Raw genomic sequence first — 17070 nt, forward strand, 5'->3', positions numbered from 1 at the left:
ATATTATAAATTCGTGCAAAAAAATAAACATGGTATCATTTTGTTTGTCCATGAAGTAAATTATTCAACTTAATCAACTACGAGTACAAATAATGATATGTGATAATAGTTACAGACAAAAAAATGCCTCCAAAAAAAAAAAAAAAAAAAAGAATAAGCAAGTAGTAGTACCAGTTATATTAGCTCGTAATACTATTCAAAAAAAAAAAAAAAATTAGCTCGTAATATTTATTTAAATCAATTTCCACTAGTAAAATTAATTTTAAATCAATCAAAATCATGTGAAGATAAAATACATAGGAGTAAAAACATTCTTGCCTTCCTAGTGTGAATTTATTTACTCCGTAATAAATTTGATGATTTTGAAACTAAGTCACTGAAATTAAGAAGTAATGTGAAATTAATTAAGAATAAATTGTACTCCGTATTATTAATCAATTTTGTATGAAATCACACGATACACACGGTATATAGCCCTTTCAAAAAAAAAAAATTGTATATAACCTTAAAAGTTGTATACAAACATTATACTCGTAAAATGTATTTTTTAATTTAATACTCCGTATTTCATATATTTTTGAAATTTTATGATAATATTGATCGCATTTATAAATCAATATTGTCAAAATTGATTTATATTTAATAATTATAAATCTTTTTCTTTTTAAGCTTCTTACATGACGCTTTTATTTCTTATGACTATAACTTAGTGTATAAGTATCATTTTTTTTATACTTAAAAAAAAAAAAAAAAAAAAAAAAAAAAAAAAACGTATTTAAAATGAAAAACGGTAAAAACAAAAGAAAGACAAAATCTCGGTAATCTCATCGTAATCATACACCCAAAAACTTAAGCCTATTGGGGGGAACAAAGAAGGTTGCCATTATAGACAAAAAAGAGAGTTGCACCAACTTTTGACCATTCTTCTCACCTACTTGTATTTTTTTGATTTTTTTTTCACCTTTCAATTCATAATTTTTTTTTTCACCGTCCTATTACCACTTTATTACCACGTACAGGTAAATAAATTACATTAACTACGGTACTACGTAGTTGAATTGGCATTATTGATTTATTGGCAATTAGCTGTAAAAAAAAATAGTATGAATGTATTCTTTTTATTTTTTTAAGGAAAACAAGTCACCTGAGATGGATATGATCATATGATGCATCATGTATTCATGTACAAGTATAATGTCTTCATACAGAGAAGCTTAGCAGGTTTTTTCAATTTATTCTCTTGTCCGATCCCTTGTCTTTGTGTGCTTGTATATATGTGTTAATACTTACTGTGACTTCGATCAAAAGATGGCAATAATTTACGAAGTAAAAGTCAATGTATATTGCGCGATTTACTTAACATGTACAAGTATGTTTTAATTAAATATATGTAGTTAATTAATTTAACATATCATTGTATTACAATTACAATTACAACCATATACCCTATATAGCATTGTCGTGGAAAGTTACCTGTATCTTTCAGTTATAATAAGCTAAGGAATGATCTCAAAAGTATAAATTACGTGTTCAATGACTTTAAACTAAACGATGAACTCATTAACATAACATCATACACCATTTATTGACACGTACGTTGCTACTACATAATTAGCTTTTTTCTCTTTTAATTTTATCTAATCTTGTTTAAATCCAAGTTCGAGTGCATGCATGTGTGTCTTATGTGTAGTTATGTATTTAGCGATGAAAAAAAAAACCATTTAAATTTCCATTGCAATCAAATTTACAAATTAAACATGTGATACCATGCCCATATGGCTATTATTGCTCGATTTATTAAAGTGTCGCTTCACACCGACGCATTTGTGTGTCCAATTTAAGGAGGCTAATTGTGGAATTGAAGGTGCACATTCATCATTGTATTCGTCTTATTTTTAGAATATGCTATGCTTATTTATTTAACATGAAGCAAGCTAATCAAGAGTAGGTGGCTATTGTCTTATTATTATTGCACGATAATATTGCAGAGAGAGCATCCATTGTACTTCATTATTGCTTCAAATGATCATCCATCCCTACAAAACTCTTACTTGATCCTAAAAGTAATGTATATTATCGCGTTATTCATCTTAAAGATGACACGGATCGGAGTAGTATTCTTTTAATGTGAATTTTATATCATAAAAATAACATATTCTCAATTCTTCTAATGAAGTGTTTGGTAAAGTAGCAGCTAGCGACTCGAGCTCGAAAAGGAGGACATTCTCTCTTGGAGGAGTTAAGAGAGACCCATAATGTGAATGATCAATCATATGATATAGAGGTGATACAAAGAAGTAGGATAAGGGCTGTCATATGAAACGGCTCACATAGGCCAGTTATTAGTTAATCATCATCTGTGGATGCATGCACACTTGTTTTGTGGGGCTGTTTTTTCTGATTTCATGCATTGTGCCATGTGATTTCAGCATGCCTCTTCCTCTTTCATCTTCATTCCCCCCTATTTTCTTCAATTATAATTCTTTTTCTTCGATTATATAAGAATATTCATCATCAACATACATTACTATTATTATTGCCTTGCAGAGTTATTATTATAGGTCCACCTCCATTTACAAATTTAATTTCTTACATACATTATTATTAAGCGGGTGTATGTGTCAATGTGTGCTTTGTAGACATGGAATGGAAGTTGCAAATCATTGATATTGCAATCCAATCAAGCAAGCGCAATTGAAAATGGTTGCATTAGAAAATTCACCTTCACTTTGAGATCACGAGTTCAAACCTTATTATCATCTATTATATTTGTTGTGATTGGGAGCAATGAATTCCCTTACCTTTCCCGCCCCTTTACTTTGAAGCGTTGACCTATGCAGGCATTAGTGGTCTTTTATGATCAATCAGTGTTAAATGTGTAAGGTTTAGATGGCAAAAGAAAGTCCAATATTCATTGCTTATGGGATGAACTATGTACTAATTATTTAATTTCATATCAAATCAAACTAAATTAAATATAAATTGGATTAAAGTCATCAAACTATAAATTTAATCAACAAATCGTAGTAGATTAAGTATTTTAATTCTTTATTATATGGAAAAGGGGCAGGGGTGGACATTCTTGGTTGTTATATTTCATAAATAATTCAATTTTGTTTTGTGCAAATTATAACCAATTTCTGAGGTGCATTTTAATAAGAATATATATCCCTGATTCAGCATTATATAAAAAAAAAAATAAAAAAAATAAAAAAAATAAAAAAAAAAATAGTGTATCCCTAATTTTAAAGCAAGAAACATAAATTTTTGGAACTCCTTTTGCAATTGCATGACATAAACGTGGATTGGCTAATACAAAGTTTAGCATTTTTTATTTATTTGCTATTTTTCAAGTGAAAAGATCTTCAGAGCAACCTGGCTGTCAGTTTGACTTAATTATATTATTGAATGCAAATTAAGGAATTGGATTACATATAATGTTTCTTCTCCATTATTAATGCCTCTTATCACCTTAATTTACAATCCTCTCCTATATTTTGCTTAACTCAGCTAACCTATGTTCAAAATCATTCTAAACATTACTCCCTATTACCTTAAAATTTACAAAAGTAGGAGTAAAATTACAGAACCCAAATTCTTATATGTGACTGGCCTCATCATAATGGGGGTAATTTCATTAGTGTTATTAGGATTACTCGGTCACTTTTATAGGAGTTACTCCGTCAATTTTATAGGAGTTACTCTGTCAGTGTTACATACAGGAGTTATACGATCCGTATTACATGAGTTACTTTATTTTTTTACAACCAGACACGTAGTGTGGTCAGCCAGTCAACCACACATAAGACGGATTGTTATACTGGTAAGATCGACCAAGAAGTATGGTAAAAAAAAAAAGATATGAAGAAAAAAAAAGTGAGGGAGAGAGGAAGGGAGGCAGTGGGAAGTGGGAATTTGCATGGGAGAAATCAGCGGAGCACCCGTGCCTTCTTGGGAACAATATTAGGCGAATATTGTCAATCCCCCCTTTTCTTTAACACTATTATCCATGCTTAATTACTTTAATTTATTTATTAATTAATTACATGCATAATTACACTCAGAAGAAAAAGAATAACTCTAAATACAAACACAATCTCCATAACTCAAGTGCTACTGCTTCCCCAATGAAAAGTTACACTTTTTTATATAATAAGGTGCCTTTTTTGCATGGTCCATGCAATGCCTCATTGGCAACCTAAGCCTTATCTATCTCTTCTATTTGCATTCTTCATTAATATGTTAATATGAATAGATGTGTGTAAAATACATATTTATTGATGAATCTAACAATATATGAATAGATGTGTTTAAAATACATATTTATTGATGAAACTAACAATATATGAATAGATGTGTTTAAAATCCATCCTTGCCTCAACTCCGCCCATCTATGATTAAGAAATGGACTCGTATGTGAGTTTGTGGGTTGATCTGGGCGGAGGACATTGTCAGGTGGGGAGTTTGACTGGGATGACACATCTGTTAAAAGATAACGCAGGTGTCCTAAGATAAGCTCAACGAGAACAGAAGAGTGCTCGTTTGATTTTGATTTTTAGTACGAATAATACGAATTGTAGCGTGGCCTAACGATCCTTTAGACCTTTTGAATTTAAAGCTAGAGGTGTTAGAAAAGTTACCACATGGATAGTTGTCTTGTGGCAGCCAAGAGTTCATAGCAACGTTGCTTTTTTATCCTTCGATGTCGGCTCTTCCTATCATTGTGAAGCAGAATTCACCAAGTGTTGGATTGTTCACCCACCAATAGGAAACGTGAGCTGGGTTTAGACAGTCGTGACTCGTGAGACAGGTTAATTTTACACTACTGATGACAGTGTCGCAATGGTAATTCAACCTAGTATATATGATAGGAGCCGTTGATTCACACAATTGGTCATCACGCTTGGTTGAAAAGCCAATGGCGCGAAGCTACCGTGTGCTGGATTATGACTGAACGCCTCTAAGTCAGAATCCGGGCCAGAAACGACGCATGCGCCCGCCGCCCGATTGTCGTCCTACAATAGGGGCTTCGCCCCGGCCCCCAAGGGCACGTGTCGTAGGCTAAGCTCGCATGGTGGATGCGCCGTGAGAGCTGCCTTAAAGTACAATTCCTACTGAGCATCGAGTTGAATCCTTTGCAGACGACATAAATACGCGACGGGGTATTGTAAGTGGCAGAGTGTCCTTGCTGACACGATCCACTAAGATTCATCCCTATGTCACTTCTATTCATCCTTCCACCTTATTCCCTAAAATCACGTATATTTTGGAAAACAAGGTTAACAGTGCTTCTTATATGCTAAAAAATGCTAAGTAGTGAATTGAGACAAGTCACAAAGCCAAAGTATTGGGGTGTGGGATGGTGCAAGGGGGCTTTTGGCATGTGCACAAGAAATGTGCACCCAAGGACAAGGCATACAGACAACTAGTTTTGTCGTTTGAGGGCATACCGTCGTTGCCTTAAGACATGATGATTAAGGATGAATAAGATGGTTCTGGGCATTATCCATGACTCCCAAGGGCCTTTGGGAACCCATGGAAGTACTTGGATGCATAATCTTGTCGGGTGAAAAAATGATGTACGGAAGCTAAATTTGAAGGCTATAATACACAAATTCGGAGCAATTTAGGAGGTGTCGGGACCCGGTGTAAGAAATTCATAACAAAATTGTACGGGATACATCCCGGCTGCACGGGGTCATATGATGTAGTTTGGACCCATATCAGACCATACGTCGACTACATAAAAGCCCCATGGAAGCTTATAGCCAATACAAGAAGCGTGTACGGAAATTAGTAAATTGGATGCGTAAAGGAAAATTGGATGCTCCCACCCAACCAATTGGACTCCCGGAGGGTATTAAAGCCTATAGGTAGCTTCTCGGGAGTTTTTGTTTCCGGGTCAAAAATAGTCGAAAATTGACAAAATTAAAGGCTATAATACATGCTTTTTGGCCAATTTCGGAGGTTCCGGGACCCGGTGTCGAAAACTCTCGAGATAACAGGGGATACATCTTAGGGTCATATAATGTCGTTTGGAACCATATATGATCATTATATGTTCCCTAAATGTCCGTGGTAGCCTCGAGTTTATGAAATGGGTGCAAGTTGTAAACAGGTAAATTGACAGTTTGAAGGCATATTGGATGGTTTTACTACCCAAATGGACTCTCGGGGTGTATTGGGTTCCATGGGAAGCATCTCGGCAATTTTTGTTCCCGGGTCTGAAAAAGTAAAAATTTGTCCAAAATTAAAGGCTATAATACACGATTTCGGGGTAGTTTTTGACATTTTTTCAAAAATTGAACTGAATGCGTGGGGTGACTCATGGGGTCATATAAGGTGGTTCAGAACCATTACACGCCTATAAAGATGTCTATAAAGTACATGGGGCGAGGCGGAAATTATGACGGTATCATAGCTTCGAGGTCGGGAATGTTGACCTGGCCATTAGCTAGAAACGATGCAGACGCGACCTCGTATCTATGAAGCTGATATTTTTCGTCTTGCCTTCAATTAATTTCCCATCCGTTGACGTTGATTTCTATGTTAGTTAGGGTGTTTTTAACTATTTCTTGTAATGACTTTTTGTTGTTTCAGGATACATAGTTCGGGGTTTTATTCGACGAAGCAGTGGTAACGCGACAATTATTCGTTGACGGGGAACCTATGTGAGTTTGGGGATTCCGGAAAATTCTTGCTACTACGTTTGTGGTTGTGGGGTTGCACGGCTGGGAAAACCTTGGCGAACTAATGGAACTCTGTATGTTGCCTTATTTTCTACATAAAGTATTCGCGAACCGATGAGGATGTAGTGTTTCAAGGTGGATTGATGGCGGACTATAATAATCGGATACGAGCGAGGACGATTAGTATTCGTGACTAGTCTAATTCTTCACATTGTTGCATGAAATCATCGTAGTAGTGAGTTTAGCCTATGTTAACGATTGGAATTGTTTACGAATTTTTGCAGTCATATTTGTGGTTGTGGGTTGTACGCTCGGGATTTCTTGACATAGTGGTACGGAAAATGTGTGAGTAGTTATCGGCTTTTTTGGTTGGCAGGCTCCATGCTTGTGCATCGAATCACACGTTGATAAACCTCTTCAGTGTTTGCTCCAAGTACGGTAAGTCTTGGATTTTTTGTAAATTACCACCCCAAAATGTACAATGTATTGAAATAACCACCTTTTTTAAAAAAATTAAAAATAACCACTCATATTTTACAAACACATGTAGATTTTACCACCCGACCTATACTCCGACCAGTTTTCCGAGCATGGGCCCCACATAACAGTTGTTTTTTGGTTTTTATAATAATGTGGGTTATTCCATTAATTGTCAATTCATTTTAGAATAGAACTCTGTTAAGTATTACTCCGTATATGTGATCATATGTACTCTCCTCCGATCCGATATGAGCTTGCCCAATAAAGTTTACCCTATACATAACAAATTAAAGTAGCTCCAAATACAATCATAATATATCAATTGATGACGCTTTACTCCTTTCATTCCTTAATTCTTAGTTTTAGAAACTAGGTTACATTGTATATGCTTCCGAACACTTACTCTTGTCATGTACACTACTCTATATCACATCAACTATGAGGCTATCTTACATAACCCCAATCACCCGTACCTCAAATCGCAATCATCAATCAATGCTTTCACCAAAAAAAAAAAAAAAAAATCATCAATCAATGCAAAAATAAAAACCCATTACATGTTATTATTATTTGTTTAAAATAAACACATAAAAATATCTGCTAAAATGTTAAATAATGCATGATAAAAATGACCTGGCCAAATTATGGTCAAACCTCAAACAATTACATGAAAATCTTCTGCACATAAAAGAACAATCTCTGTCACGACATCCTATCGAAAAGGTAGGCGGATAAAGAACTTATAGATCATCATACAAATTAAAGTAATACCCTATTTATTTGCAAAAATACTAGGGTTTTTAATTGCAATTATATTTTTAACATAATATTAATATTGTACACTCAATTACTTAATTTAATTAATTAATTAATTACAAAGCAAGGTTAGTTATGAGTCTTATGACTGCTAATTCATAGAGGGTAGCTAGGTCTTGTGGCTCTATGAAAGATAAAAGAGACAAAATTAAAGCTAAGCTAATTAGTGTGGGATTAGAGCTTCATTATTATTTTTATATTTTTCTTGATTTAATCAATAACTTGCACTTTGCCTCATGCTTGTCTAGGGCTGTCTTCTAATATTTATAATTTTATACTTAATTCTTCTCATTTATATTTTTGCTTAACATTTTGCCCTAGAAATGCTCATAATCCAACGGGAAACAGTAATTGGGATTCAAACCTCCTTTTTACTAGGGTTTTTCTCCAAGAATTACTCCTATTATTTGATAAAATAATCATACTGTGCTTGCTAAGATCCCATATTGATGAAAATGATCAAGTATAGATATATAGTATATCGTAAGTCTATACTAGTGGTTGCTCCACCTATTGTCAATTCGTTAAATTTAATATAAAGTTTCACTAGGTCTATATGTATCGTGGTTAATCTCTACTTCATGTATGCATCTCCGTTACAAATTTTTTTTTCTATACTTTAAGAGATTTAAAATTATTGTGATTGTAAATAATATTGCATAAAATTGTTAGTTTTAATTTCAAACAATCATCCTGCACGTATATAGCGATCCCTACCTTCAACAATTGCGCGACAAAGGTATATATTTTCCAAGTTATTATAATGTTCGAAAGACGGAAAAAAATATTATCCATTGTTTAATAAGTCTTGAATCTTGATCTTGCAATCCATAGATCAATTGTACCAATCTAATTGATCTTGAATCTTAAACATTATTACTATAAGATATTTAAATATGTAAATCTTATATATTGTTGAATATCCCGGGGCCTAAGTTGATCTCCCTTGGCATATGAGCTCTCAATGCAATTTGCATTCATACATTGATCCATGCAATTTAACAACAAAAAAAACTTAATTATTGAAGTTTTAATTGGGTATTATAAATTATAATTAAGCTTAGACACATTCAATTGCGTGTGATTTAAGATGAAGAAAGTCACGTGTGCTAGATCCGTTCCATAATGCAGCTTGCCACTAATTAAATCTACAAGTTTTGTCATTCATATACTCCAAATTGGAATGAAGTGTTCGAGAGATTTAATTCAAATTTATAATGTTAATTTCGTGAGATAATTATTGAACATATATGAGAAAGTAATTCTTCTTGGAAATTGTGAATCTGATTTTGGTCTAGGTTGTGTAATTTTGAAAATAGTATAGTGCACCATGCGCATGGTGCACCCGGAAAGAACATTAGACATATTTTAAAGAACATGGGCAAAAAAAAGAACATGTTAGTGTTTGAAAAAGAACATACATGTGTTTGACAAAAGAACATGTTTGTATTTGACAAGAACATGACATTACAAAGAACATAAAGTCTTTACAAAAAGAACATGTTATTTTTATAGTTCTTTAGGTTGTTGAACGTGTTTGAAAAAGAACTTTATATTTGACAAAAAAAAACATGTTCGTGTTTGACAAAGATATAGGTGATCATTGGGTGGACCGGGCCAAGGTTAAAAAATCAGCTCACTTCTCGAGTCGGGCCAAGTTTTGGGCTGAAGTTTTTGTGCCCAAACCTGCCCAAAGTGGTCCGGCCGTGCGGGCTTTTCGGGTTGAGTAAAAAAAATCAACTAAAATGCATAAAAACGCGATCCCAAACCCGCCCAAAAATTTAAATTTATGGGTCGGGTCCGACCCGATTTGGGGGCGAAAAAATTATGCCCAAAACCCGTCCAAAATCAAGCCGGGTCGATCTAAATTTGATCACCTCTAGCCAAAGAACATGATAATACAGTAAAGAACATGTTCTTTTTTCTAGTTACTCGGGTGATTGATTTTTTTTTTTATTTTATTATAAATGTACATACATTAAATAACATATTGTATAATATAAAGAACATATAGTTCAAACTCAAAGAACATAATAATCAAATTTAAAGAACATATTATGCTCACGTTCTTTATAAATATCTATAATGTTCTTTTTTTCGCCCATGTTCTTTTAAATATATCTAATGTTCTTTCCGGGTGCACCAACCATACATTAGTGTAATTTTGTTAATTTGTATCCAATTTTTACATCTTTTAAATGTTGACTAGATTGATCGATATCCTATTACGGAGTACATACAATTATACAAGGGTGAGTATGGTGTAGAGATGTACATTAGAGATTGAGGCCATGAGCTAAAATCGCGGCCTTCATAATTCAAGTGAGTTATTACTATAACGATTATTGCGTTTATGTTATCACAAAAATAGAACTAATAATTGTACGTCGTTGATCATGTTTTTAATTCGATATTTAAGTTCTAGTAAAAGGATATTTGAAATGAAACTTTATTTACTGCTAGTAGTTTGATTTTGAAATCTTATCCACCCCAACCTCACGCGTTAGGGAGAGAGAAGTGAATTAACTGTTCTCCGCTCTATTTGTTCTTTAATTTCTTTACCCTAATTTCTAACTTTACAAATAAAAGATATACTCGTATTATACTACTTCCTGCCCTTTTTAAATTTAACTATTAAAAACCGAAACAAAAATAAAATCAATGTCCTAGCAATCTAGCATTCACTAATCACTATTTTTCACGTCCATGAGTGCTAAATAATGGTCAAAAATCGAGATTAAGGAAGTCAAGAAACTGTTAATCCAGGTTTTCAGCTTTTGCTTGTTTGCTTGATAAAAGACAAACAAATTATTCAAACATCGATGTTCATTCATAATCAGACATCCATATTTACTTCTCTTTCAAACTTCGAGCTTTGCATAATAGTGCATTAATTTGATAATCCTTATGATTAATTAGCTATATGACAAGATTAATTATTGATTAATCAACGACTTGAAATTGTAGGAGTGTTGTCTACCTTGTACCTAGTATTTGCATTATCTAGCGTTTGTATCTCGAGTCTCGGCACCAAAAGTTTTGCGTTGGGATTATTTACACCATGCAAGAAAGTAATACTTCGTAGTTTCATATTATTCGGAGTACAATTTTAAAATTTACGATAAACTTGTCATCTTTAGAACTCTTAAAATCTTTAGAACTCATAATCTTGTAAATCACATTTGGAGAAAATAAGGTTTTGGCAACCAAACCAAATACGTAGTATTAGATAAGAAAAGGGAGAAACAGCTGTTGTCTCATTTGGTAACAGTACTTTCTAATAAGAAATGGGCTGCCACAACCCAACTGTTGTAGTTTGGTAATTTGTTGATTTATAGCCCAAATGTCAAAACATAGCCTAATTGTACTATTTCCGTTTAATTTATCCAATTATCCCCTTTAATCTAATATTATTCACCAAAACATACTTAAATCTTAGAAAATATGAAGTATAAAGAGCAAGACTTAGATGAGACCAACTCAATATATTGTCACATACTTCGTAAATCATTACTCCTTAAATGTAAATGTCATGATTGTCATGTATTAACACAATAAGTATAATTAAGACCGTCTTATACAAGATTTTTTTTCCCAGGATCAATATTATTCACTTCCTATCTGAATAATAATAGCCACCTAAAATGGTTGAGTGTATATGTATATATGACTATGCCTCCTAGTAAATGTTACACAGTTACAAGAGTTTACATTTTTTTTTTTAATACAGATCATAATACAGCAGCATCCATGACTTTGGATGTTCTCGAAGATTTCGTATGCTTGAGGCTGCTTACACCCAGCCATTTCTGAATGAGTTCAAACACTGTATCGTTCTGCAAAAGCGCTCGATGGTTATCAGCAACTCCAACCCTTTCTACAGCATCAAATCCATCAGCCTGTTCATAGAGTTGTAAAGTAGTAAGCTACATAACAAAATCATCCACAATACGAAGTACTATGTATTATACTTGCTTTATAACCATGTAAACTTGTAAAGCATAATACTGATCCTATCAAGCTGTCAAGGGCGGAGCAACATTGCATAATACTGATCCACTTGGTTGATGGCGTTAATCCATATCCAATATGGAATATGGATTTCGAAATATATACAAGATTGTTTTTTAAAAAATCGCTTAGTGACATTCCAAAACCTGCCACTTTCTTCTGTCCATAAAGGTATGAAACATTCTAAGTTTAACCATCCTATTAGGAGGAGTCTTGACATTATAGATCACTAATATTGCCGCTCTTTTAGTGAAAAATATTAGTGATGATTCTGATAAATGATATTCTTTTGCCCTTTCCCCAACTCCAAAATGGTAAATCAGAATTCAGAAGGGGTATCCAAGGTGTAAATACAATTTAGAATCTACAAAGAAGTGTTTAGGATGAAGGGTTGAAAGAAGAGAAATTGCACCTGTGCTGATTCGGCTGGAACAGTTTCATCGCCATCCACAAAAGAATATTCAGGCTGAAAAAAGGCCAATAAACACAATAATTATTAAAACAATATATACAAATTATGCAACTCGGATTCTTTAAACCAACCGAATGACCCATTATCCCTTGTATAGTTACACAAACACAGAGCATGAGACTTAAAATCTTCAAACACGTTACATAACAATAGTGGAAGCCTGGAAAGTAAGGGAAGGTGTAAAGAGAGAAAGGGGAAATTGATTAATGGAAGGAGAATCAGTAATCATTATCCCTATGAGACTAGTAACATTGACATGCACATAAGACAATGGAAGCATGTTGTGGAATAATAAGCCTACTCACCGATGAATGACATATTTCGGACAAGTCATCAACAGGAGAAGTTTCGGAACCATAGCTGCATGTAAATAATGGGTTAATTTCAGAAGAGAAGAAAAATCAAAATATGGGAGATGCATTGCATGTAGCTAAAAACAAGCAGCCAAGATTTTCAAGTTTTAAATGGTTAGAAGAAAATATGAAGTTATTGCTGTAGATTACTGATCATTTACTTGAATTCATTTCACGAATTGAGCTACAATCAAACCTGTTGTAAAGAGTACTTTGATACCAAAACTGGCAGCCAGGTTATTGGCATATAGGCTATTGCAGTCGCTGATCTGCTCTTAGTAATGACGGTCTTACTTAAATAAGATAATTCTAGCATGACTTATGGAGTAATGCAGGCAATTAGACGTAATAATTCAAACACTATAACAATCTCAAGGTTTTTAACTTAGGGCAGACCAATTCATGATAAATTCTTCTGTTTTTTCATCTTTTTGCGAACATTTTTTTAAATATTTTCCACCAACCACATGACCAACATCAGCTCATCCTACCTTGTTACAATCTCAGTCATAACAAATTTTTAAAGTATCCTAGTTTTTCTGGATTAACTCGTCACTTACCAAACATCAAAAGGGGTGTCAAATGAAGTTCCATAAATGTTATAAAAGCTAACTCCTTCTGGCAATTTTGCTTTGTTGAGGAGTTCACGAGTGCCAGCAGCCCATTTGAGAATAGCATGGTTGAAGGGAAGAGAAACCATTTTACCGTTGTAGTTAAGCTGCATAGTAGATTACTGAATTAGGTATAAACTTCTCCATCTAATATGGTCAAATTTGAAGACAACAGTATGTCAAACCTACTAATGATAATGCACAACTACTTCAAGTATATAAAGAGTGAAGGTAAAGCAAACAACAACGAATTTTGGGTCATAAGACTCGTAACTAGTCTGCATCTAGGTGTAGAATAAGTAGAAAATGACCCCCTTCTAAGCCTATAGTCATAATATCTAACGAGTTATGCCCCACCTACATATAACAGCATTACTAATACTCCAGTAAATCTATAATGAACCCAAAGCTACAATTACTATATATGCAGCAACAACTATTTGGACAGCAAAACCTCTATGTTGCTTCAGCTTGAGCCTGCATAAGTTCAGAGTACACACCTCATTATCCCTCAAAGCTTCCTCAAAGAGATTGATGCTTTCCAGTGGGTCATATGATATAAGCTTCGCAGTTGAGGAGTCATCTTCATCATCCGAAGAAACTTTACGCCAAACACAAATTTTAGGGACCTCTTTCCAGCTGAACAGTGGATTTGGCAACATCTCATAGACTGACGGGCACTCAACTACCTAAAGGCAGATTAAATTTATCATACAAGTGTAGATAATCAGATTTGTCTGGACAACTTTGAATTATAAGGTTACCAGTTGGTGCATGGTCCATCTTTTCACGAAAAAATAACTCTCAAAACCTTCAATGAATTGCACCCCAGTTAAGAGTGCATCATTAATATATCCTGGTGCACCTGTTAAAAATGCACCAATATAATTATGGTTACTAGCCTTACCACTTACCATGTCACTTACAAATTCTAGTAAGAAGAAACATGAGGGCGTGTTTAAAAGGAAGCTAGTGATACTACCTTGGAAAGGGCAAGCTATGCAAATCCACTTGTTAACATACTTGGAGAACGTCTGCAAGATAGAGAAAGCATTATCTTTTGAAAACATACATCAGATATATGATATCTAGAATTAAGAAAATCAATTGGGAAAATGGGTGATAGTTCAACTTGTCACCAAGAGAATATGTGCGCACATCAGGATATAGAGCCATAAAACACTTGACCAATACTCCACCCATAGAATGTGAAATTAAGTTAATTTGTCTTCCTCCAGAAGCTTTATATGCAGTCTCCAGCTTTGCTTTAAGACCATCCATCAACTTGTCAATCCTGCAAGAAATATGTTGCTGAAAATCTTCAAAATAGCCACCCAAAAAACTGGTAGAAACTCAAGTAGAATACACTCAACTAATGGTAGTCGTAGTCCACCAAATGAAACCTGAACTTACCTATTGCTTTGTCGGAAATCATAACCGTAGCCAAACAATGTGGTGCCCTTCTTATATCCGCAATCAACAAGCATATTAATCATCTCATGGAAATGGTACACATCTGTCAGGTTGATACATTTCACAAACTGAAGCAGTAAAGAAGACAGCTTTGTCAGATAATTGAAGAGTTAGACCACCATACTAATTCATTAAGCAGTCATGAGGATAGAACCCACCCCCCCCCCCCCCCACCCCCCCTTTTACACCCACCTACAAAAACCCTTGTACAGTATACAGCAGAGGTACTTCTTTTTCTATTATTCCTTTAAAATGATCGAAAGGGAAAGGGGCTTAACATGAAAAGCAAGCCTAGAGTACATTTTGTTTTACAACAAGTTATTGTTTAGCCAATTACGGTATAAGAGCACAGGTTCATTGCAGCTAACAGCAGATCATCTTGTATCATTAGTGCACCATATTCATATACTAACAACATGTTTGGCATGAAGATTTCTAATTGATTCCACGAACTCGATACACTCCCAAAACCAGTAGCAACACATCAAATATTTACCTAGGCCTCAATCTCCCTCCCTCTCTCATTAAAAACACTACCATCCCATTACAATAAAGTAATAATGATTATCGTTACCCCTCTCATTCGATTTCATTCCATTCCATTCCGATTCCTCCAACCATACTTTCATTAGAGATAAACTAACATAGTTCACATTTTTACTTCACATTTCATAAATCATGGAAAAATAATATGTAAATCAACCAAAAAGGCATCAATTACCACAATTTTAAAAAATAATTTAAACTATACTAATTGGATCCATATCAATTTTAACAACATACTAGAGTTGACAATCACAATCAGCAAAAAGATAAAAATCATCAAAATTGGTCAAAAAGATAAAATCAATAAATGAGCCAAAAGTGTCCATATAAGCCAAAAAATAAATAAAAATAAATAAAAATAAAAAAAAATTAAAAAAATCAAGAACTATTAAGAAGCTTACCAGTGAAGGATCCAATATGTCAATTGCATATAATCCATAATCATCATCAGGTACTACAATCTCAGAATTTTTGTCCAATTCCTCAGTATACCCTGATCAAACATTGCCAAATTAAATCTTTTTAACAACCAAAAACACTAGACTCCAAAGATGATTCCCAAACCCCAATATTTTTCAAAACCCAAAAAACACGAAAAACTCGTGTACAACGGGTGTATTGTATACAACATAATCCGTCACCCCAAATCACATAAAAGTCGAATTAAATATTATAGTATTAATCCAAGAAATCAATCAAGAGATAGAAAAAGAGAAAAACCAGTATTGGGATTATAGATAGACCAAAGTTTGCGCTTAAACTCCAAATCAGCCAAGAAAATCCGAACCCAAACCCGAGTTTGGAAATTGAAAAAACTGTTCTTGGACTTTGAGTTTAGTATGGACCCACCCATGCCGGAAACTAGCACAACTGGGTCTCTATCTGCCGAGTCAGTGACTCGGCTACCAAAGAAACAGGGGCAAATATGGCTCGGCATTTTTGATGGAAAATGGTAGGAAGACTGAAGAAGGTGGTAGTATAGTCTAGTCTAGTAATGGTGGTTTGTTATTGGTTATTTTTGCCATTTTTTCTCATCCTTTGCTTTGTGTATTAATAAAGCGGTAAACTTACAAACTCCATATACAGTTTTTTTTTTTTTTTTTTTTTTTTTTTTTTTTTTTTTTTTTTGACGGAGTTTATTCTTGGTACCCTTACATTTGTCATATTTGTAAAATTGTTACGTATTAACCCCGTCTTACAAATACTTCGATAGTGGCGGTGGCAATTGGGTCGTTAAAATAACTTTTGAATGCTAGGTTATAAGTCTATAACTTATGAGAATTAAGGGTCTGTTCTAATAGACTGAAATCAGTTAAACTGAACTGAACTGAAATAAATATTTTATAAGAGAAGGAAATTAGGAACTGAACTGAAAATAAACATATGAGAACAGACCTTAAGTTAAGACATGTTGTAGAAGTTAACTATCTATAGTTGATTAATGTGTTTAAGTCGATATTTTGAGATTGAATATTGTCTACATTACCTATTATTATTGAAACTTCTCCATAGAAAAAAAAAAATAAATAAATAAATAAATAAATAAATAAACAAAAATAAATGTCATACTCATATTTGAGGACATTTTAAATCATTTAAATTTTGTTTGTACACTCTTT

General features: G+C 33.7%; 1 protein-coding gene across 1 annotated transcript; it reads right to left on the reverse strand.

Annotated features, from left to right (window-relative positions):
- Positions 1-11455: 11455 nt before the first annotated feature.
- LOC145626347 (phospholipase A(1) LCAT3-like) lies at positions 11456-16499 on the reverse strand. Its single transcript, XM_081678770.1, has 11 exons — positions 16172-16499; positions 15853-15944; positions 14846-14973; positions 14591-14726; positions 14415-14466; positions 14197-14297; positions 13933-14121; positions 13382-13539; positions 12774-12828; positions 12409-12462; positions 11456-11884 (listed from the first exon to the last, which is right to left on the reverse strand). The coding sequence occupies exons 1-11, from the start codon at positions 16386-16388 to the stop codon at positions 11717-11719; spliced, it is 1350 nt and encodes a 449-aa protein (XP_081534896.1). The 5' UTR covers positions 16389-16499; the 3' UTR covers positions 11456-11716.
- Between the last annotated feature and the right edge of the window lie 571 nt (positions 16500-17070).

The sequence above is a fragment of the Chenopodium album genome, chromosome 4 (assembly GCF_948465745.1).
Source record: "Chenopodium album chromosome 4, dcCheAlbu1.1, whole genome shotgun sequence".
In the NCBI taxonomy this organism is placed as follows: domain Eukaryota; kingdom Viridiplantae; phylum Streptophyta; class Magnoliopsida; order Caryophyllales; family Amaranthaceae; genus Chenopodium; species Chenopodium album.